Genomic DNA, 23,120 nt, shown 5'->3' on the forward strand with positions numbered 1-23,120 from the left:
CTATTCTACCTCTTATAGGATTACCAGGCAGATAGCGGCATGGTGTTGGCACCCCAAGAGCTAAAGCGCTTCACTTGGACAGAGAGCAAACCTAAGTCCACCTTGATGTTTGGGTAGGGAATGTGGGACCCAGGGTAGGGAATGGGGAGATGGGGCAAGGAGGAGTAATTATTTATAAAGAAGAACACTGCTACTCTCAGTCTTTCTCAGAAATATAAAGAAAACTAGATTTTACCCTAGGTTGAGTTTCATAAAAAGCTTTTTCCTAGGGCTATAGGTAAAAGTATCAAATAAGACCCCTTACAGCTCTAAATTTCCACAGTCATAATTTACCAGCCAAGAATTGCTTGGTTCCAAAGAAATGGAAAATTGAATGAAAATTCTTCCCAAGGGAAAATGCTCTCTCATTCTCCATTATGCCAGGATTAGCTCTTGATAAACAGAAAGTAGTTGAACACCCTTTTTTTCTGTGTAGGAGATGATTACTATTGCTCATTAAGGTCACCCAAATTGATCCCTATGAAGTAAAGGTCTTTTAATTCTTCCACTTTCTGGTAGCCAAATGTTTGATTCTTCTATCTTTCCCCCCATTACCACAATGACCTAGACATTACATTACATTAAAAAGACATCACTTGTCTGACTTAAGCAAAGAATACAAAGCTAAAGCATCTAGCTCTATCTTATCATCCCTGTCACTTTTTGTCAAAATACCATGCCCTCTCATCCATGCTCTCTCATCAGCCCCATTCACCCCAATTTCTCTAGCTGTTTTCCTGACCTAGCAAATGGGAACTGGATCCAAGAAAGACAATTCTTGGTGGATATTCTTCCCCTTCCTGGTTAGGCTGATATTGGAAAAGACTGGCTTTTTGTCAAGTCTATTTCTTTCTGCCCTTTTGTGCAACCCTTGCCTACGATGGCAAAAAACTGATCCAAATAGCACATGCAGCTCTAAGTCACAAATTAAAAGGAAATTACAGTGACCAGAATGTTTCCAAGCTTAATTTAATATATTTGACTCCACTTAAAAGCTAAACATTAATATGACCATTATGAGTCATGGAAGATAAGGAGAGAGACAGATAGTAACTTTGCAATGAAGGGGTAGGGATAAAAGGCATCCAAGTCTCCTATGACTTTTTTCTGTTGTTGAAACATTTTTAAGATGAATAGCTGCCTGAACCTATTAGATTATTACACTTGTCTAAGGGAACAATCCAGCCTATAATATCTACTATACTGATTCTAAAAATTTAATCAGGGCATTTGTCCTCTGCCAATCAGGATATAATAAAGACTGACACACTAAATGTAATTTATTTATTACTTCAGGTAGAAGTATCAACAAGAATATTTCAATTAAGATTCTGAGAAGAGGTGAAAAATTGTTTTCCAAATTAGTTATTTGGTTATACGTAATATGTTAAATTGAACACAGAAGTTGTTTTCTCCAATTTCTGAGAAATTATTCCTTTATTATATGATTATGTATAAACCTAACTTGCTAATGCTATACTTACAGGATTGGAAATGCCCCAGGAGAACATAGTAATACGAAGCCTCATTAATTTTATTTTCCACAATGTTTCCTTTCACAGTAGGGAAAGTTTAATGTCAGGGAAGGGAAATGTGTCTCAGGCTTGAGCCTCTATCTAGTATAGAATCTTCTCATGGATCAAAATAAAATAATTGAATCATGCTAATAAAGCATGATTAAAAAAAAAAAAAACCCATGCACAAAAATCATTCTTAATTCTTCTAAATCAATGAGAAAAGTTATTTTCTCATACTCCCCAAAGTTCCTGGGTTGAGGGGAAAACATGTTTCAAAGACAAAAGGAGGCATGAATAACCACTTGAGTGTGATATAGAAGAGAATCTTAAGGTATGGGTTAGGCTTAGTCTTTTAGGACCTTTCCATAGCTGAAAATATGTATTATGAAAATAGTGGCAAAAAGAAAGAAATAGAGCCAAGTTAAAGGGGAAGTGAGTGCATGTACTGGTTAGCACATTGACATAAGTGACATGTTCGTTTTCAGGAAAACAGCAGAACAAAACAAACTTTAAAATTTTTTTTTCTTTGTAGCTTAAAAGTGACCAGCAAAAGCAAGGAATCGGGGCTTTCTGATATGACCAGGCCTAATTTCTGCCATTCCAGCTGTGGTCATGTCAATGAAGTCAATCGCAGATTTACATATGACAACTCCGACCTGGAAAGGAAGATCTCATGCTGCTCTCCTCCTCCAGACTACAATTCAGTGGTCTTGTACTCCAATCCTCCAGTATAAAACTTTAGTATAAAGAAATATTGCAGGAAACAAATGCATATTTATATCTGATATAAATTAGCTTTCTCCAGTGTAATACACTTATGTTTTAACCCCTTTCCTTTTCACAAGAGCCATTTTAATTTTTTTAAGAGTACTTTTCCAAACTAACAAAAAAATAAATAAATATAAGCATTAACAGAGGCATTCTCACTAAAGCCTCTAGATATTTAGTAAAGGATCTAAATTATTTCTGGGCCCAACAGCATAACCCTATCCTCTTAGGCCCCTGGGGAGTCTCACACTTGGTTCAATTGGAAAATCAAGAAAGAATATTGATTGTTCAGTGAAAGAAATCAAAAAGGTAGCATGATATAAAGAGCACTGACTTGGAGCCAGGGATCTGGACCCATATTTCAGCTTAATTTGGGAAAATTACTTAGATCTTGGTTTCCTGACCTATAAAATGAAAGTGTTGGATCAGTTCTGAAGTCTACTTTCCTATTTTCTAAGAGAGCAATAACTATCTTTGGTTTTTATTCTAAAGCTCTCTGGGTTTTAGGTCTGGAGACCCAGCAGTATTGAAACCAAGAACAGAATTTTTTTTAAGCTCTGAGGGACAACAGCAAGCTAAATATTTATCATGGAAACAACAAGTAGACTCAAAATATAGGAATGGGATACAGGAGAGAAGAGTAGACAAAAGTAAGGAAAAGGCCAAAAAAAAAAAAAAAAAAAAAGGGCATTTCTCTGTGGTAGGGATTAGGAAAATAGTATAGCACCTACTTCATAAAGAGGCTTCATGCTCTTCCTAACCTAATATATCTTAGATTTGGAGCATATAAAAATGAAGGAGTGGAAAGAATGATGGAGTAAGAGAAAAAAATTTCCCCTGAATTTTAGGAGAGGAAGAGAAGAAAAAAAGACATTCCTTGGAAATGTTACTGTGTAAAACATTCTCATACCAAGAAATTTTCATTGTGATTATTCGTAGCACTGTACCATTGATCATGTCCTATCCTGCTGGCCTTAACAAATCTCACTGATCTATCTTTTCTATGCTCAGAGTTCTGGACACACTGTGCCAGGATGACTCCTGCTTCCATTCATGGTTCACGTGAAACTTAGGGTCATTAGTTTGGTTTGATGCCTGTTGGGTCTAATAAATGCTGGATGTTGGGCTCAGGGTCTTTTGATAATGAATGTCATTTTCATTAGTAGGATTTATGTACAGGAGCTAAATAAACTATTTATGTAACTTTTGTATCAGATTTTGTATAGTGATTCATAAAAGGAAGTTTAGAGAGAAGATGTAGCTTTTGAAGAGAGACTGTAAAGGCAAGATTTTCAAATTGGCAAAATAAAAGATGGGGAGTGGGAAAAAAAAAAAGTCCACCTCTGAAACCAATTGCACTAATTCATCTCCTACCATATGATCAGGCAATAAGAAAGATACTTAAATCTCTATTTCAGCTGAATAAATAATCTGATTGGAATTCCTTCCCTCCTAGACAGAATTCTGGGGGGGGGAAATGAACTAGATATTATCTATTAAGTACTTTAAAATCCTTGTAAGGTTTTATGTCTTCTATGCAAGCCATTAGAATTAGGAGATATTGGCTAATCAGCCACTACTTTCACTTCTATCCCTTGCCTTAAGTCATTGGGCCTAAGCAGTGAGGGATGAAAGATGCTAGTCAGGATGTCAAAAATGATTTTTTTTTTTTTTAGGGTCTGGAGATTTAGAAAGGCCTGGCTTGAGCTGAAACCCATAAAGGAAAATTTAAAGCTAGAGTTTGGTCATGCTTGAAGATGTCCATAAAAAGCCACGTACTGGGATCTCTAGCCAAAATCAGACAGACCAATCAGAATTATGGAAATTGTCACTCTCTTTAGGACACACTACATGTCATTGTCCTCAAATGTATAAATTGAATGAGAGAGAAATTTATGCTTTCCTATTTGACATACTCTTTCCAGAGTTCTCATTTTGTCGGAGAGTTCCATTTGCAAGGAAAAGGAAAGAACAAAGTTCCATCTAAATGGGGACTTCCCAGCAAGGAAAATGGAAGTCTAAAAGTGAGTAGTGAGTGGGCTCTGATGATCTTAATTTAACAGAGGAGAAATGAAAAGGGGGAAAGGGATAAGGTACAGTACCTGTGGGAAGGTTCTTCCCATGTTCACACTTCCCTCCTATCACAGCTGACTAGAAAGCCAAAAACATCAGGAAATAAAACTGGAATTAAAAAAAAAAAAAAAAAGATAAAACCCCAAGCCAATTCTTTAATTTTCCAAATCAGACAAAAACAATGCTGTAGAAAAGCTTACAATAAGTTGTCAGACCCAGAAGCTCCAAAGTCAGGCAGCATCATTTTGGAATTAAAATTTAAAAATTAATTTCATAATTAATGAGAAGATGGAATGATGCAAGTAGAGTGGAGAACATCTTATCATTTTGTACTCAGCTAAGAAAAATTGTTAATTACACATTCAAAGCAATGCTTTGGCACTGATGAAGCATTAAAGTTATGCCTGGTTTCTCAGTCCATAAGAATATTGAATCAGAAGCCTAATCTTTCTAATACATCTTTCATCAAGTGGGTAGAAACTATATGTGTGTGTGTGTGTATATATATATATATATATATATATATTTATATGTATATGCTTTTGTGCACAAATATTTAAGGAAACTGGAATTTTTAAGTTACTTTTATATAAACAGGATGTATGCTGCAGATATGAATGAGTTTTGATGATGTCTTGTATTGCTAGTCATTTAACAAAATGTTATCTTCAAATAATAAATTAACTCTCCAAAACACTTAATGCTTGATGATTAATTCAAAAGCGAAGCAGTGGAAATATATAAATAACACATTTTTTTAAAAAAAGGTCTTTTCTAAAAAACTTAGGACATTGCAAATAGTAAATAAAAACTAAAAAGTAAACTAAAAACAAAAATTAAAGCAAAATGAGCAAATTTCCCAGAAAAACATACATTTCTTTTTTTTTTTTATTTACAAAGTATATACATGGGTAATTTTTCAACACTGACCCTTGCAAAACCTTCTGTTCCAATTTTTCCCCTCCTTCCCCCCACCCTCTCCCCTTGTTGGCAGTTTGACCAATACATGTAAAATATGTTAAAGTATAAGTTAGATACAATCTATGTATACATATTTATACAGTTATCTTGCTGCACAAGAAAAATTGGATTTGGAAAGAAGGTAAAAATAACCTGAGAAGGAAAACGAAAATGCAAGCAGACAATAACAGAAGGAGTGTAAATGCTATGTAGTGGTCCACACTCATTTCCCATAGTTCTCTCTCTGGCTGCAGCTGGTTCTCTTCATTACTCAACAATTGGAACTGATTTGGATCATCTCATTGTTGAAGAGACGTCCATCAGAATTGATCATCATATAGTGTTGTTGTTGAAGTGTATAATGATGCCCTGGTCCTGCTCATTTCACTCAGTATCAGTTCATGTAAGTCTCTCCAGGCCTTTCTGAAGAAATCATCCTGCTGGTCATTTCTTACAAAACAATAATATTCCATAACAATCCCAACCATTTTCCAATTTACCCAACCATTCTCCAATTGATGGGCACCCATTACATTTCCAGTTTCTGGCCATTACAAAGAGGGCTGCCACAAACATTTTTGAACATTCTGTAAAGGGCTGAAACTCTGAATAGGTGCACTTGAATCAGACAACTGAGCACTTATGGCTAATTACCTATTTGAGATAAGACAATGACTCCATTAGCATGTGTTTGGATAAATGGCTCTTCTCCTGGTTGATGCTGGCTCCATGTTTGGTGTTAAGATAATTGTAGGCAAGGATTGGAGGGTGGGGTGACAGAGGCCAGAGACTCACTTGGTGGCAGGAGGAGAAGGGAGAAAAGTGGAGATTCTGGAGTCCAGAATAGAGAAGAGATCTTCAGCAAAACTCGTGGCAGTTTGCCTGCTTCTCCCCCTAAAGACCAAGGACTTTTACTTATCCTGACTCTGGCTGATCCTGAGGCCTACAGGGAGCTAGTCAGACTTTACACCTTTCCCTTCCTTAAGATCTCTTTGAGACATAAGCCCAGTAGAAACACTGCTGGATCAAAGGGTATGCACAGTTTGATAACTCTATGAGCATAGTTCCAAATCACTCTCTAGAATGATTGGCTTCATTCACAGTTCCACCAACAATGCATCAGGGTCCCAGTTTTCCCACATCCCCTCCAACATTTATCATTATCTTTCCCTGTTATTCTAGCCAATCTGACAGGTATGTAGTGTATCTCAGAGTTGTCTTAATTTGCATTTCTCTGATCAATAGTGAGTTAGAGCACCTTTTCATATGACTAGAAATAGTTTCAATTTCTTCATCTGAAAATTGTCTGTTCATATCCTTTGACCGTTTATCAGTTGGAGAATGGCTTGATTTCTTATAATTTAGAGTCAATTCTCTATGTTTTGGAAATGAGGCCTTTATTAGAACCTTTGACTATAAAAATGTTTTCCCAGTTTATTGCTTCCCTTCTAATCTTATTTGCCTTAGTTTGTACAAAACTTAATATAGTCAAAATTTTCTATTTTGTGATCAATAATGATCTCTAGTTCTTCTTTGGTCACAAATTCCTTCCTCCTCCACAGGTCTGAGAGGTAACTATCCTATGTTCTTCTTATTTACTTAAAATCTCATTCTTTATGCCTGGATCATGAACCCTTATTTTGACCTTATTATTTAGACCTTCTCTTGATGTACGGCGGGATGTACCCAATTTTGGTGGGTCAATGCCTAGTCTCTGCCACACTAATTTCCAATTTTCCAGGCAGTTTTTGTCAAATAGTGAATTCTTATCCCAAAAGCTGGGATCTTTGGGTTTGTCAAACACTAGATTGCTATTATTATTGCCTATTTTGTCCTGTGAACCTAACCTATTCCACTGATCATCTAGTCTGTTTCTTAGCCAGTACCAAGTGGTTTTGGTGACTGCTGCTTTATAATATAGTTTTAGATAAGGTACAGCTAGGCCACCTTCAGTTGATTTTTTTTTTCATTAGTTCCCTTGAAATTCTTGACGTTTTGTTCTTCCAGTTGAATTTTATTTTTTTTTCCTAGGTCATTAAAATAGTTTCTTGAGAGTCTGATTGGTATAGCACTAAATAAATAGATTAGTTTAGGGAGTATTGTCATCTTTATTACATTTGCTTGATCTATCCAAGAGCACTTAATATTTTTCCAATTGTTTAGCTCTGACTTTATTTGTGTGCAGAGTGTTTTGTAGTTTTGCTTGTGTCATTCCTGATTTTCCCTTGGCAGATAGATTCCTAAATATTTTATACTATCGGCAGTTATTTTAAATGGAATTTCTCTTTGTAACTCTGTTGGATTTTGTTAGTGACGCATAAAAATGCTGATTTATGTGGATTTATTTTGCTAAAGTTGTAGGTTATTTCTGCTTTTTAGTAGAATCTCTGGGGTTCTCTACCATCCACCTGACTGTACCATCATATCATCTGCAAAGAGTGATAATTTGCTTTCCTCATTATCTACTCTAATTCCTCTCATCTCCTTTTCTTCTCTTATTGCCGAAACTAGCATTTCTAATATAATATTGAATAGTAATGGTGATAGTGGGCAACCTTGAAAAACATACATTTCAAGATAAATTTTTACAAGAAGAAAAATTAATCTGAATGCAGAGCTGAATGGAAGATACAATGCATTAGATTTAAATGAAACAAAAATGTCCTGACTTACAACAGAAAGACTTACAACTTTTTGCAGAGATAATATAATATAGTGGAATGTGCAGTAAATTGAGAGTCAGTGAATCTGCATTCAAATGCCACTTCTACAACTTATTGCCTTGCTGATCCAGGGTAAATCACTTAAACTATCTGGGTCTTGGTTCCTTATATGTACAATGAAGAATTTGAACTTTTGAGGTCTCTCCTAGCTCTTGATCTAGGATTTTATGATCTTAAATTGTTTTCCATTTCATAAACATGATCTTATTTATAGAAATATGAAAAGAAAATCTCACTCAAGAATTTCTGCCAAACTTCAGAAAAAAAAGGCCAACTTGCATTTGGCAAGTATAAGACTTATTTGTTCCTTTTTTTTTTTTTTGAATATCACGTTTTGGATTCTAGGTAGAGGGAAAATGCCATATATAACTAACCAACATGAACAATGGCTTGCCAAATTGTCTTCCTGCAACCTGCTGTTAGTAACACTATTAGGAAGCAACACCGGAGGTAAAGCATGAGAAAAATACTCCATTATTCCTACAACATTAAAGGTGTGGTTAAGGAACATCAATGAGAAAGAAAAGACAGAAGATTGGAGAGCTGGAAAAAATAAGATATGAAGAACTATGGAGATCATCTCCTACCATTCCCTCATTTCATAGATGAGAAATTGCCCCTAGGAAATTACACAAGGAGCAGAGGTAAAGTTTGGATGACAGGTCTCCTGACAGTGGTCTTTCTAGGTAGGTGGTACAGTGGATAGAAACCTGGGTCTCGAGGTAAGAAAACCTGAGTTCAAATGTGTTTCATTTACTGAGACTGTTCAAGTCACTTGATTTCTCTGCCTGAGTTTCCTCAAATGTAAAATGGGGATAATAATAGTATTCACCTCTCAGGGAGGTTGTTGTAACATCCTTAGAGCAGTACTTGGCATGTAGTAGGCACATAAGAAGTACAGCTAGGAATGTTACTACTGGGATTATATCCCAAAGAGATTATAAAGAAGAGAAAGGGACCTGTATGTGCACGAATGTTTGTGGCAGCCCTTTTTGTAGTGGCTAAAAACTGGAAACTCAATGGATGTCCATCAGTTGGAGAATGGCTGAATAAATTATGGTATATGAATATTATGGAATATTATTGTTCTGTAAGAAATGACCAACAGGATGATTTCAGAAAGGCCTGGAGAGACTTACACGAACTGATGCTGAGTGAAATGAGCAGGACCAGGAGATCATTATATACTTCAACAACAATACTATATGATGACCAGTTCTGATGGACCAGGCCATCCTCAGCAACGAGATCAACCAAATCATTTCCAAAGGCAGTAATGAACTGAACTAGCTATGCCCCAGAAAAAGAACTCTGGGAGATGACTAAAAACCATTACATTGAATTCCCAATCCCTATATTTATGCACACCTGCATTTTTGATTTCCTTCACAAGCTAATTGTACAATATTTCAGAGTCTGATTCTTTTTGTACAGCAAAATAACGTTTTGGTCATGTATACTTATTGTGTATCTAATTTATATTTTAATATATTTAACATCTACCAGTCATCCTGCCATCTAGGGGAGGGGGTGGGGGGGTAAGAGGTGAAAAATTGGAACAAGAGGTTTGGCAATTGTTAATGCTGTAAAGTTACCCATTCATATATCCTGTAAATAAAAGGCTATTAAATAAAATAAAAAAATAAAAAAACAAAAAAAAAAGTTTAAAAAAAAAAAAAAGAAGTACAGCTAGGTATCTTGGTGGACAGAGCACTGGGTCTGGTGTCAGAAAAACCTGAATTCAAATCCAGCCTCAGATCCTAAATATCTATCACCTTAGGTAAGTCTGTTTGCCTTAATCTACTGTAGAAGGATATGGCAAACCACTTAAGTATCTTTACCAAGAAAACCCCATGGGCATTATTGAAAAGTCATGGTCCACGGAGTCACAAAGAACGTGACATCATTGAACAACTACACAACAAGGCATTTAATAAATTCATATTCCTTTCCCATTATACCAAGATCACTCCCATGGATTGCTACATCATCCAAATGGGGAAATGGCAGGTGTAAGTCTAAGAATGTAAACTAATTACTAAGACTACAAGTTGCCACAATATGAATAAGGGAATAAGTGCTTACTTTGTGTGAAATGCTGTGCAAAGTGCTAATGATACAATTTGAAGTCAGACAGTCCCGGCTTTTCAGCTTATATTCTAATGGGGGAAACAACACACATGGAAGATTTCAGCCGCAAGTCAGATGGAAAGGTCTTGTAATCCTTAAGGTACAATAGCAAAGCAGATGGCAATGTTTCTTCTTTTTAATATCATTTCCATTGATGAAATGGTATCACTGTCTGTTTCACTTCACTATGTGAAATCACTTACATTTTCTAGATAGGATAACTGATTTATATAACAGAAGGACAGATTTATAAACTGATTTTAGATGTTGGAGAACACTTAAAAGTTTTCTACAAATAGATTCCCCAATGAAACCTTATTTTTTTTCTATTCCTTGTCAGTGTACTAGCTCCTTAAAACTTTGAAAAGAATGTTTTTGAAACTCTGATTTTTTTTTTTCTTCCCTTTCCTGTGGTTTACTGGGTAAAATAAAGAGATTAAATTATATTTAAATCCATCAAAACTAATCAATGTAGCTGTAGTCATATTGCATAAAAATAAAATCTGAGGGCACTTGCCCTAGTAACACATTTGTACATTTCTTCAGTTCGTTATGGTGGGCAATCAGCTACTTTGGGAATTGGAAGATCTAAGTTCGAATTAGAGCTCTGATATGTCCAGCTGGGTAACCCTGGGCATGTCACGTCACTTCAATCCAACAAATATTAAACTAAGGACACAAGGACAAAACTGAAATAGCTCTAGAAACTTCATTCTTGTGTGTATGTGTGTGATTCGATTCCCAACCAGGGAACTAAATGAAGCAGTTAGGGAACCAAATGATGTGGTCAGTGGCCCCTCTGTGGTGGACGCAGGTCCAATGTGAAAGAATTCACAAACCCGAAAGATTAGACTGGCAAAAAGGAAGTTTATTGTTGGCACTACAGAAGCCAGCTTTTGCGAGGAAGACTGACTTTCAAGTGACAAAGTCCTGGCAGAGAGATAAAGGTCCTAGCAGAGAAATCCTGGGAGAGAGATAACAAAAGGTTTATACCGAGAAGAGAATGTCTCTTCACAGCAGGCAGGGGTCCTGGTAGGCAGCTGTGCCAAGGGGAGAGAGGTCCCTTGATATGGCATGATTCCTGCTTTTAGGCCTCTGCAAAAAAATGAGCCCCAAATTGCCCTTTAATAGGAAATCTGAGACTGAAGTTTCAATTGAATGAAATTACTTCAATGTTGTCACTGTCCCAACGCCTAGATTTCCAGTTGAATGAGACCACTTAAGTTCGAGCTAAGTAGAGAGTGGTCCTGGGCCAATTTTAATGAAACCACTTAACTGCTCCAAGGGTGGATCCCTGTTAGGAGAGTTTCAGGGTTCACCCCAAAAGTCAAGGACAGTTTCAGGGTTCACCTCATCATGTGTGTGTGTGAGAGAGAGTAATAGAGAGACAGAGACAGAGAGAAAGGGAGGATAGAAAGAGGAAGGGAGGAAGAGAGAGAAAAGAAGGGAGGGAAGAGGAGGGAGACAGATGGATAGACAGAAGGAAAGAGGGGCAGAAGGAGGGAGGAAGAGACAAAGACAGAAACAGAGAAAGAACACATGGCAGAGGGGAGGGAGGAGATAGCATTGTAGAAAATCATATACACAGCTAAAGACAAAATGTGTATTTATACATAAAGCCAATGATTCCCTGATCTAGAAAATGAAGGTAACATTTGTATTAGCAGCCTCATAGGGGCTTTTGTTTCACTATTGTATCCAACTTTTCATGACCCCATTTGGGAGTAGTTTCTTTCTCCATCTGTTTTACTTATGAGGAAACTGAGGCAAACAGGGGTAAGGGACTATCACATAGTAAGTGTCTGAGTCAGAACACCCAAAGATGAATCTTCTTCACTCCAGATAGTGTAATGCTGGAGAAATTGAGAGTTTTTAATATTTTATTTGGATTTCTGAGGATCAAAGGATCCATTTTGGTCCCAGGGCTGATGTCTCAAAGCATTCAGCAGCAGCATTAGCCTTAGCATCAGCTTAAACATCCGCAAGGAATGTGAGATTCCAACCATTTTTTAATAGGAGGGAGAACAAAGACAGAAGGATGGGGGGGGGGGGTGGTAGAGTGAGCATAGGTCATTCTGATAAGTTGGGAAGGTCGAAATCATGATGTCTAAGATAGAAGGTCCTCCTTATCTGGGATTACAGTTACAATTTATAACTTTAGAGTAGCCCATTCCAAGTTATATCAGTCCTAATGATCAGGAGGGGGGAGGATTGCAACCAGAGGGATTGAGGCAGAACAATCCAAGGAACTGAGGCAGAACAATTTAGGGAAACTGAGGCAGGACAATAAGGGAAACTGAGGCAGGATAATTAGGGAACCTGAGGCAGGACAATAAAAGGGAACTGTGGCCTAACAGCACTATCTACTATAGCACCTAACTGACCTAAGAAGTGTCTGAGAAATTTTCAAGTACTCTAGAGATATGAGATATTATACTTTGTAATAAATTCCACTGCATATTTATTCTTTTAAATATTTCTGCTTTAAAGATCAGTTTTAGAAAGGTTAATAAGAAAAACATATTAAATATATTATTACTCTTAGATGAATGTCCAAAAAGCAACTTCTGTTTTTACTTGTATCAATTGGAATATTTCTTAAAAAGAAACAATTGAATGCTTACTTTTAAAAATATCATACATTCAAAATTCCTCATGTGTGTTTTCAGATAATTTGAGGTGAGGGATAGGAGCAGGACTTGCAACAAACAGATAATGTTTCAGTCTATATCACTGTGAATAATAAACAATCTCCTGTTTTTGTATACAGATGAATATTTTGAATTAGCATTCTGATCTTTTGGATAAATTGCTTTCCCTGTGTTTCTAAGAAATCAATTATTCTCTAAGACTGCTTAAAAAAAGGAGGACTTAACTGCATTTCTAAACTCTACTCTAAACAAGTAGAGTTCTTGAGATTTAACAGACTAACTAACTTCCCAGCATCACATGTACATTCCAGTGAGAAATTGAAAAGCAAAGAATCACAGTACTTGACACATGCAAACATAATCAACTGTTAAGAAACTGAATCAGGCATAGCTTATATATTTCTTTTCTTCCAGGAGAGATCTTAATGTAAGTGCACTTTTCTGTACTTTGGACCCTAAGTTATTATTTCAACCACATTTTCTTTAAAATTATGACAAATTTTTGCCTAATGTTTATATGCAATGGTATTTATTGTGAGATTTTAACCTGCACACATTCCTCAATCATTGAATACAAGTGATTCTCTGTCCTTGGCTAACCTGTTGAATACTTTTACCCCAAAATTACTTCATCTGCTAATCCTTTTGATATAACTGCTCTTTTATTATTTGCATGAAGAATACATATTATTGCAATAATCTATTGGTTGACCTTCCTGACTGGAGTTTTCCCCTTCTCCAATTCATCTAGCATTCAGATATCAAAGTGATTTTTACTAAAAACATAAATGATATTGCTGAGGTTCAAAAGGAGACCCCCAAAAGGTTGGGGTTACAGACAGGTGTCATAAAATGTCTCAAAAGAATTTGCAGGCTTGAACCAATCTCTAAGTCAAGGAGCAAAATTTATTATAATTGTAATGCCAATTGAAGCAGACTAAGTTCCAAAAGAATTTAGCAAAAAACCAGGCGCAAAAAGATAAATTTATAGGAAAAGACAGAGCGATCTGGTTCTTCATGACACTGATATGCCAATTTTATGGCTTACAGATAGAACTTTAGAGTGGTCTGGTATGCACCTGAATATTAAATTTATGGTTTATGGGGTTGAGGAGTAGTCTGGAATGCACCTCAGCAATTTTGGTATCACTGATAAACATTGATCATTGACAAACAGATTGATAGAACAATAACACCCCTAAGGTCTGGGGGCCTCAGGTTATTGCTTTATCTTCCCTAAAGTCTAGGGGAAGAAATATATAAATATATTACTATATTCCTAATATAAGACCAGGAGACTTTAGGGTCCTTGAAAGATTACTAGAACAATAGCACTCCAAGATGAAGGGACCTCAGGATTACTGCTACTTTCCCCTAAAGGCTGCAACCTTTGAATATTACTTCCTTATTCAATAAACTCCCATAGTTCCTAGTTATTTCCAAGTTGAACTATGAAATCCTCTGGCTTTTAAAGGCTTATTTAACCTGGCCCCTTCCTGTCTTCTTACATCTTATTAATTTCCTGTAAGTACCCTGGCTTCCTTGCTGTCTCTTGCACATAATACCCCATATTTCTATCTTCATTGGCTATCACCCTCATCATCTTCCTTCAAACATTAAGCAAAGTTTCACCTCTTGGAAGCTATTTTTCCTAATACTTCATCTCGGTCCCTTCACTCAGAGAGTACCAAATTTATCCTGCACATATCTTTCCTGCACAAAAATTGTTTGCATGTTATCTACATTGGGATAAAAGCTCCTTGAAAGCAGGGGCTATTTATTTCCTTTTTTGATATTTCCAGGGCCAATCTTTAATATTGGTGAACTTGATTTGTGTCTAGTATAACTTCTTCAAATCCTTTACCTTTATTCAAGCCTGCTTTCTCTTCTCTATGCTCACTAATCATCTCTTTTAATAGATTCTAGAATGTAAAATCAGACATTGAATTCATTGACCTATATAACTTACTTCTTCCATTTTCTTCCCTTTTGGAAAAATACACCTATCCCTTCTCAAACCTGAATACTTCATCCATGCTTCACAAATTTTCAAAGATATCACAGGATCATGGCTCAATAAGATATGCCATATCACCAACCAAGCCATGATTCTTATTCCTCTTTTCTCCAATGCAACTAACTGAAACCTAATTGAATTTTTTTCACATTTTTTACTTTCCTTGCCAATATCTTATTCTTAGCTTTAGTACTAGTGCTACTTTTTAGAGTGCCACTATAAAAATCCAAGCTGGTTGGGACACTCTATGTGCATTTATCAGTCTCTATTGACAATACTTCACTCCACTCCCACCCCCCACTCCCACTGCTTCCCACCCCCCTGCTCTGTTGTAATTTTGTCTTTGGAATTTCATTTTTAGGAGTTCATTTCTGGACTCCAGGAGTTCTTGGAGAACTTTTGCTCTACGGGATCCTGTTGAGGAGAAAGACACAAGATTGGGGTTCCCCCCATGGTGTTGTGGGTTTGTGAAAGAATTCGCACACAAATTTGGAATTCTCCAAATTAAGGGGACAAGATTTATTACGTTGAGTTTAGGCAGTGGGAAATTTAGAAGAGTCAGAATCAAGGAGATAATTATGACAGTGCCACTAGAAGTGGGTTCGTGTTCCAAGGGAATATAAGATAGCAAAAGGAATTTAGCAAAAAGCTAGAAACAAGAAATTACCCCGGAGTTCTAAAGTAATTTGGTAGAGTTAGAATCAAGGAGATAATTTTCTAGGAAAGAGAAACAAAGATTAACTTGATAAGCTAATGTTATGGTTTAGAGGTACAATTGAGTAATGATGGGGCTGGGGTAGTTCCCATCATTGAGTTCTACAGTTTACTGAGCAACAGAATCAGTACTGAATTACTGCTATTGCCCAGCTCCCAATGCCAGGTAGCCTTAAGCTTTCTCAGGCCTTGCACTTTCTCTCACCTCTTCACTTCCAGTTATAGATCTTATCATAGCAAATCTTAGGGATACCTGAGATAAAACTTGTCTCCTTGCCTTAGGATTTTTAGTTCATCTTTGTTACCCATATCTATGCATGGACATTTGAGGCCATTAGATTTATGACTCATTGCTTTAATTTTATCTTATGAGAATAGTGAATATCCAACTGAAAATCCTTTTCTTTGTATTGCAGTTCTCTATATTCTGGTGGAATGTAAATAAGCAATTTCTTCCCTCTTCCTTTCTTCCCAGCTTAAAGCTTTTTTGATTCAATTTGCAGGACTCCAGGGAAATATAACAGCAATACTTATTAAGCACAATATATCCCTAGATAGACCCTATTATTCTTTTAGGTTAGATTTCTAGATCATTATCTTCTTATTCAAATTCTTATTCACTTCCCTAAACTATCTTTCTTTTATGAATTCCTTGCCTTAGATGAGATGAGATCAAAACACTACTTGTACTCTTACTGTCTTTTTAGATTCCCTTTGGTAAAATCAATTTGTTCCAGAATAAATCACCAGAAATGGGTAGTTATTCAGTTGACCAAATCTTGATCATTTCTGTCATGTCAGATGTCTTAGAATCATGCCCTAGGAAGACATCAGATTTTTGAATTCACAAATGGCTGCCTCAATAATGCTAATGATGAGAGGAACCCCAAAACTCTCTGACTTTGGGGGCAAGGCTTGAGAAACTCTTTGAACTCTTGGAGCTTTCCCGAGAGATCCGCCCAGGGTAATCAAGATAAGTGGTTACATTCTGTATATCTTGGTGGGACTAATTGAGTCCAGGACCACTCCTACTTAGCTGGAGATCAAGATTTCCACCTCGGTTAAGTTGGAGATTAGTCCAGGACACTCATTCAAATGGAAAATTTCTATTCAATTCTGAAAATCTGTCTGATTTCAACTCAAACTGCCCCAGCCTCGAGCCAAAGTTTCAATTATAAAAAGGGGCAACTAGGCTCAGTTCCTTGCAGAGGCCAAAGCAGGAATCATGCCAGGCCAAGGGACCCCTTCCTTGGCATAGCTGCCTGTGAGGGACCCTCTGCCTGCTGAAAAGACATTCTCTTTTAAGTGTTAACTTCTCTTTGTTTCTCTCACACATTTCCCTAACCGGACCAACCCCCCCTTCCCTTTCTACCTGGATCTCTCTCCTAGGAACTTTCTCTCTCTGCCAGGACTTCTCTGCTAGACCTTTATTTCTCTGCCAGGACTTTGCCAGTAAGGACGGGAGCCTGCAAAAGCTGACTTCCCAGTGCCAATAAACTTCTTTTACCAGTCTAACTTTTCGGGTTTGTAAATTCATTTACGAAGGACCTGCACCAACCAGTAGGGGTTCCCACAACTCTCTGTCCTGCACCAAACCTCATCATTTTTGGTTCCCTGACCAAGAATCAGGGGGAGCTGAACATCAGCATTAAGACCAACCATCACATTCCTTGTCTCTTCCTCTGATTGTTATGTTATACTACCTCTAGATCTTTATAATTATTCCTTGGAATACAACCAACTACTTTTCAGAGACCAGCTCTCCCCTCTTCAAAAATGTTCATACTTGCAAGGGATGGGGTGCTAGATCCCCTTACCCAACCTGACCACTCAGAGCCATCTTCAGACATAAACAGAAGGCATTTATTTGCTGAGCAGCCAAGGATGGTATATGGCCCTGGGCCGCAAACAGGGAAAGAATTAAGTAGCAAAAGACTTGGGTTCATTGGATGGAAAGAAGGAACCCTTGACCAATGGTCAGCAATGTTGTCCACTTCTTGAAGCTTAGATCTAGGGTGTAATCTTTTCTGTCCTCTCCCCCTCTGAGAATAGGGATCATGTGATTTTCTGAAGCTGACTCACTCCATCTCATAGACTTACTGAGAAATCTCCTACCTGGTCCCAATCAGTCCCCCTTCTTCATACTTCTGAAGATTTCTCACCCCAATCCTGATATATACATCTTCCATTAGGGCAGCTTTGTCACCTGGGCCTTCAGGCTGGCCTCTCTTCAGTTCTAACTATAATCTGCACTCTACCATTTAGAACCAATACCCGCACGTTAGTGGAATCTTTCGGGAACCACTTTAGCTATTCCTGAACTTGGCTTTTCACCAACTCTCACTATCTGTCTTGGAAACCCAGTCCTCCTAGAACAGATTGGCATCTGGCAGCCACAGAACCCTTCCACCTCAAGCAGTCCAGACCCAGAGTCATTTGGTACAAAGGGACCTAGGTCTTATTTTCTGGAGCTGCTTCAGGCTGACAACGGGCATAGAGCTGGCCCTGCCTCGTGGGATCCAGACTGAAAAAGGGAGACAAGTGAGTTGTAGGTGGGGGGGAGGAGGGCAGCAGTGTCCGGTGCTGAATGTCAGAATTAGGTCTCAGGTGAATTCAGGTTGACCAAGTGATTGGATTTCACGGCTTGGAGTCTGGAAAAAACAACTCTCACCAAGTAGATTAAAAATGCAAGGACTAAATATGAGCAAAAGAAAAAAAAAAGCAAAAATGGAGTTAATATGGGGCTTACTAGAGACAGTTACCAGGAACCCCACCCAGAGGAAGACTGATAGGGAGATGAGGCTAACATGAATGTATCTCATCCAGACAACTTTTCCTAGGATAAATACCAAAGAATATTTTCCCCAAATTCCTGTTTTTGTTTCCTAGAAGGAGATGGAACAATGGGTGGATCATTGTGACTCTAGAGCCCTTTCAGTCTTACAAAGGAAGGCTTTTACCCAATTAATACAGGTGTTAACAAAAATCAAAAGCAATCTGAATGTGCAAAATCCATCTGCCAATCCTCCCCAAGTATGCAAGCCTCCTCCAGAGAGGCTTCAGGAGGGGGGTTTAACAGACCTTTTAGAATGTATCTGCCTGGAAGCTATATGAGAGATCATAGGAGTCAGAAGTTGAGGAATTAAAGATACCATGGCCAGGGGCAAATAGGTAGCAGCACTGGCAGCAGACTCTGCAAGGCTATTTCCCTTGGCCTGAAGTGAATCCCCCTTCTGTTGCCCTTTACAAAACATAACAGAAACCTCTCTAGGTCCATGGGTAACCTGCAGTAATTGTTCCCCTGTCTACTTAATGGGGCAATGTTCCATTATCAAAAATCCACCTTTCTTTCCACATAGTTCCATGAGCATGCAAAACATGAAAAGCATATTTGGAGTTAGCATAGATATTCACTCTCATTCCTTTCCCCACTTCTAAAGCTCTGGTACAGGCAAAAATGCTATGGACCTGGTGGGGAGTTAAGAGTCTCCAATGGTTGGCCTAGGGTGAGCTTAGAGATTTCCTCAATTAGACTATAGCAGCCATTGCTCTAGATGAGAGGGCCATCCCAAAGACACCAAATTGCTTTGAGAAATAAAGAATCTGGGAATGATTGAAGACTCCTAGGACCTGGCCCGGCCTTTTATCAACATATAGAGTAAAAGCCTTTAGTTAGGGCTAAACTAATTAGGGAAAAGGTCAGTTTAGCTTTCAAGGTCTTAAGAAACCTTGGCCTTTGGTGTGAAAAGACCATCTGCTCCCTCTGGCAGTGAGCAAAAGGGAGATGGGAGGTGGCCCAAATACTTAACAGACTGATAGGCAAAGCGGGCCTTCAAACCAGAATACTCTCTTCCTACAAAGCCAGAAAGTTAAAGGTTTTATGGCAGCAGCCAGAGAAGACTCCTAGGTTGGGAAGCAGATCAAGATATCATCTACATACTTGTGTTATGGTCATGTCTTCTTCTGACCACCTACTCCGATTACAGAAATTTGCCATAATAGGAAAAAGCAGGGACACGTTCATAATAGTCAAAACTGATCCTTCAGGGGTTTAGCCTGAGAGCACATACCTAACAGGCAGGATAAAGCATCCTTAGCTCTGTTTGACAACCAACCAGGCAGTTAACAAATCCACTTCATAGCCAGACTCAGGTAGGAAACAAAGAAACAGAACTGGGAAACTAAGTCAAAAGGATCCATCTTAAGCAGAGGCTGAGGTTGTGCTCCCAGCTCTTGCCCAGATGAGACATCCACCTGTAACAGTTCAGGAAGGCATCCCTCTGAGTAACTTATGACACTTCTCTCAAATGTGAGTTATTGCCAATGATCTATCAGGCAATCATATCCAAATTCAAAACTCAAAATAAGATTAGTTATAGTTCTAAGAGATTTCATCTCAATAGTAACTTTCACTAAGCAGAGACTTCAGATCTATATATAAAAACAAAACAAAAATCTTACAAACCATTGTGCATAACCTATCAAATGAGACTGCAAGACACAGTCAGAAGTAGTGCAGGGATATCAGCTTAAAATTCTGCTCTAAGTATTTCAAGAAAGCTATAGAATACATTTGTTATCATATTCATTAAACAAGGAGAACATGATGCACTTCAACAAATATTAAATTTTCCCTTGTTTTTAAAATCACTTTTTTTTAACTTTAAGATTCACAATATACGAATATCTAAACAACTTTGGACCAAATTTCATAAAACTTATACATATGTTCTGCAGAGCTAACAAAATATTACAGCACAGGTCATAATTTTTATAAATTACCCAATACATATTTTAGAAATCAACATATTTCATCTAATTAGGGGATATAAAACACTTCTTTAGGTAAGTTACCAGAGTATTTTAATAATCATTTTTTAAACTTAAAATCAAATCAAATATAGATTTAAATTTACACGAGTAATGTTTCAATATTTGCACATAAATTTCTAAGATCTTGTGCCTAAAGTAAACAAACACAATTCTAGCACATACTATTTAAGTGATTGTCTCATATAATTATAATAGTAGGAGATTCATCATATAAAATTTATAACTCATCTTGATATCTAAGGAGTGGCCTTATGTTCAACATTCCTGGTATAAAACCCAATTTTAGAAATTGTTCCTACTTTAAAAAGTTGTAGATTATCTGAAAATTAATCTTTCATTGGGACAAGTTATTCCTCAGGGATAATAATCTTACTCACAACATAGTTTTAAGAAGCCTAACAAATTTATAATATAAGAAGACTTCTAGAAAAAACATTCCTCTTCACTTCCTGCCGGTTTACTTTCCCTTTGACATCTGCTTTGTTTTTCTCTTTTTACTCCCCTTCCCCCAATTTGGAGTTGCATACTCTCAGATCTCCAGGTTTTTAAAGTGAAAAACTGATTCAGATAAAGACTCCCTCCATCCCCCCACCTAATTAGTTACAAGCCAAATCTCAATTCTACAATTTTAGATTTCTTTTTGGCTGTCCATACAAATCTTTTTCCTCAGCAAATCAGAAAAGGCTTTGTGGACTAGGCTGTTTGCTGCCAGATTTTAAAAGCAGTTAACTGCTCTTCTATTTTTTTCCCCCTTAAATTCCCAAACTCTTAAATCTTCTGTTAACAGTCAGTGCAAAGGGATTATAATTTGCATATCCCTTTAGTGGGCTTTGATTAGAGCTCCTTTAAAACTGCTTTTAAACTACTTCTCACACACACACACACTTCATTTATCAACACTGACATTGTACGTTGGTCAAACTCATAAAATTATCAAATATGAAGCAATTAAATCCAATAAAGTTAACATTCCTATAGCATTTATTTTATGCTAAGCCACTTTTGCAATCTCAAAATGACTAATTGCCAAATTCCCCAATCATTGCTCTCAAAAAATAGCTAATTTTATTTCTGTAGCCCCCAACTTGGCCAGAGTAGGGTCTACAGGAAAGTCAGGATCTTTGTCACCTTTTAAGGCAGGGGTCAAGAGTGTTAAGAAATCTTTTCCAGTGTTCTGTGGCATAGAAGATTTTTTTCTTGCGGGCTGCACTCTAAAATTTTCCCAGGTAACGAAATCTAGCTCTCAGAACAGACATGACACAAACATTCTGCACAAAGACACACAAAATTCCACGGAAGAGGACTGTCACTTCCCCACACAAAACATTTCATCAAGTGCACTCTCTGGTAGCATTTGATTTTTTGCTACAAAGATTTGGGTCTGGACTGCTCCTTCCCCTTTCCTTTCTGGGGAGAGCAGCTCTAATTTCATGGACACAAAGACTCAGCCTAGAGGGGTGGCCCCCATCCGGCAGCCAACCACAGCATCCCTGCTTTGTTGCTGTTTTAATCAGGACTTCCTTCTGGCTTCCTAGGCACTGCCCCTTTCCTTGGCTCACCAAGCCTTGATGCTCCCAGGGTCCCCTTCAGCCTAAGAATAGCCCAAGGGCCCAGGCAGGGTTCTTACCTCTGCATTATGTGTGCACAAGTTACCTGTCAGTCCACTCACCCTGGGAGGGGGGGAGGGGAGGGGGTGTGTGTGGAGGGGAGAGAGGGGGGCAGCTTCTCCTTCGGAGACTTCTGCTTCTGTTTGCATTTGGACGTCTCTCTTTAGGCCCCTATTTCACAGAGAGGGAGACTGAGTCTGATCTCAAGGATAGTCAGAGAAAACCCAACCTGATGCCTACCTTGCACCACAACCCCAGCCGTCTGTTTGGGAAGTCAGATTCTGGAGGAGCCCTCATAAACTCTGTGGTGTGGGTGCTAGAACCCCTTACCCAAACTCAAGAGGCACCTTCAGATAGAGAAAGCATTTATTCGGTCCTTGCAAGGAGAGGTCCAAGCACACCGGCTGAGCAGCCCAGCAGAGTGCAGGGTCCCAGCCAGAAACAGGGAATGAATTATATAGATAAAAGACTTGGGGGGTTCATTGGATGCTCTGAAAAGGAAGTAATCATTGACCAATAGTCAGTGATACTGCCTACTTCCTGTGGAACACATAACTTCCTAAAACTTAGGCCTAGGGTCTGACCTTTTCTGCCTTACAGCCATCTGACAACAGGATCATGTGACTTTCTGAAACTTAGGCCTAAGATCTGACCCATTCCATCTCATAGGTTTTTTTTTGAGAACTCTTCACCTGGTCCCATTCATACTGATTTCTTCACTCCAAGTGTTCAGTGGTCCTGCTTTCCATTATACTTCAAGACACAAGTCAGTATCCTCCTGTCTTTTCTAATAATTTCTTCACATTGAAATATTTCTTCCACTTTCCTTTTTTGAGGGTCCTAGCATTCTCCCTGATAACTATGCACATGGGAAGAAGTCACTTGGTCATGACATAAATATTAATACTGAGACCTACATCCTGCCATCTAGGGGAGGTGTGGGGGGGTAAGAGGTGAAAAATTGGAACAAGAGGTTTGGCAATTGTTAATGCTGTAAAGTTACCCATGCATATATCCTGTAAATAAAAGGCTATTAAATAAAATAAATAAATAAATAAATAAAAATTACTGAGACCTAAAAGCGCAAA

General features: G+C 37.8%; 1 protein-coding gene across 1 annotated transcript in view; it reads left to right on the forward strand.

Annotated features, from left to right (window-relative positions):
* FLT1 (fms related receptor tyrosine kinase 1) overlaps positions 1-3,009 on the forward strand; it is a 172,510-nt gene extending 169,501 nt beyond the window's left edge. The window contains exons 29-30 of the mRNA XM_023499591.2: positions 19-113; positions 2,089-3,009. Of these exons, the coding sequence (XP_023355359.1) occupies positions 19-113; positions 2,089-2,290 (297 nt within the window). The 3' untranslated portion in view covers positions 2,291-3,009. The remainder of the gene's footprint in view (positions 1-18; positions 114-2,088) is intronic.
* The last annotated feature ends 20,111 nt before the right edge of the window (positions 3,010-23,120 follow it).

The sequence above is a fragment of the Sarcophilus harrisii genome, chromosome 3, assembly GCF_902635505.1.
Source record: "Sarcophilus harrisii chromosome 3, mSarHar1.11, whole genome shotgun sequence".
Lineage (NCBI taxonomy): Eukaryota > Metazoa > Chordata > Mammalia > Dasyuromorphia > Dasyuridae > Sarcophilus > Sarcophilus harrisii.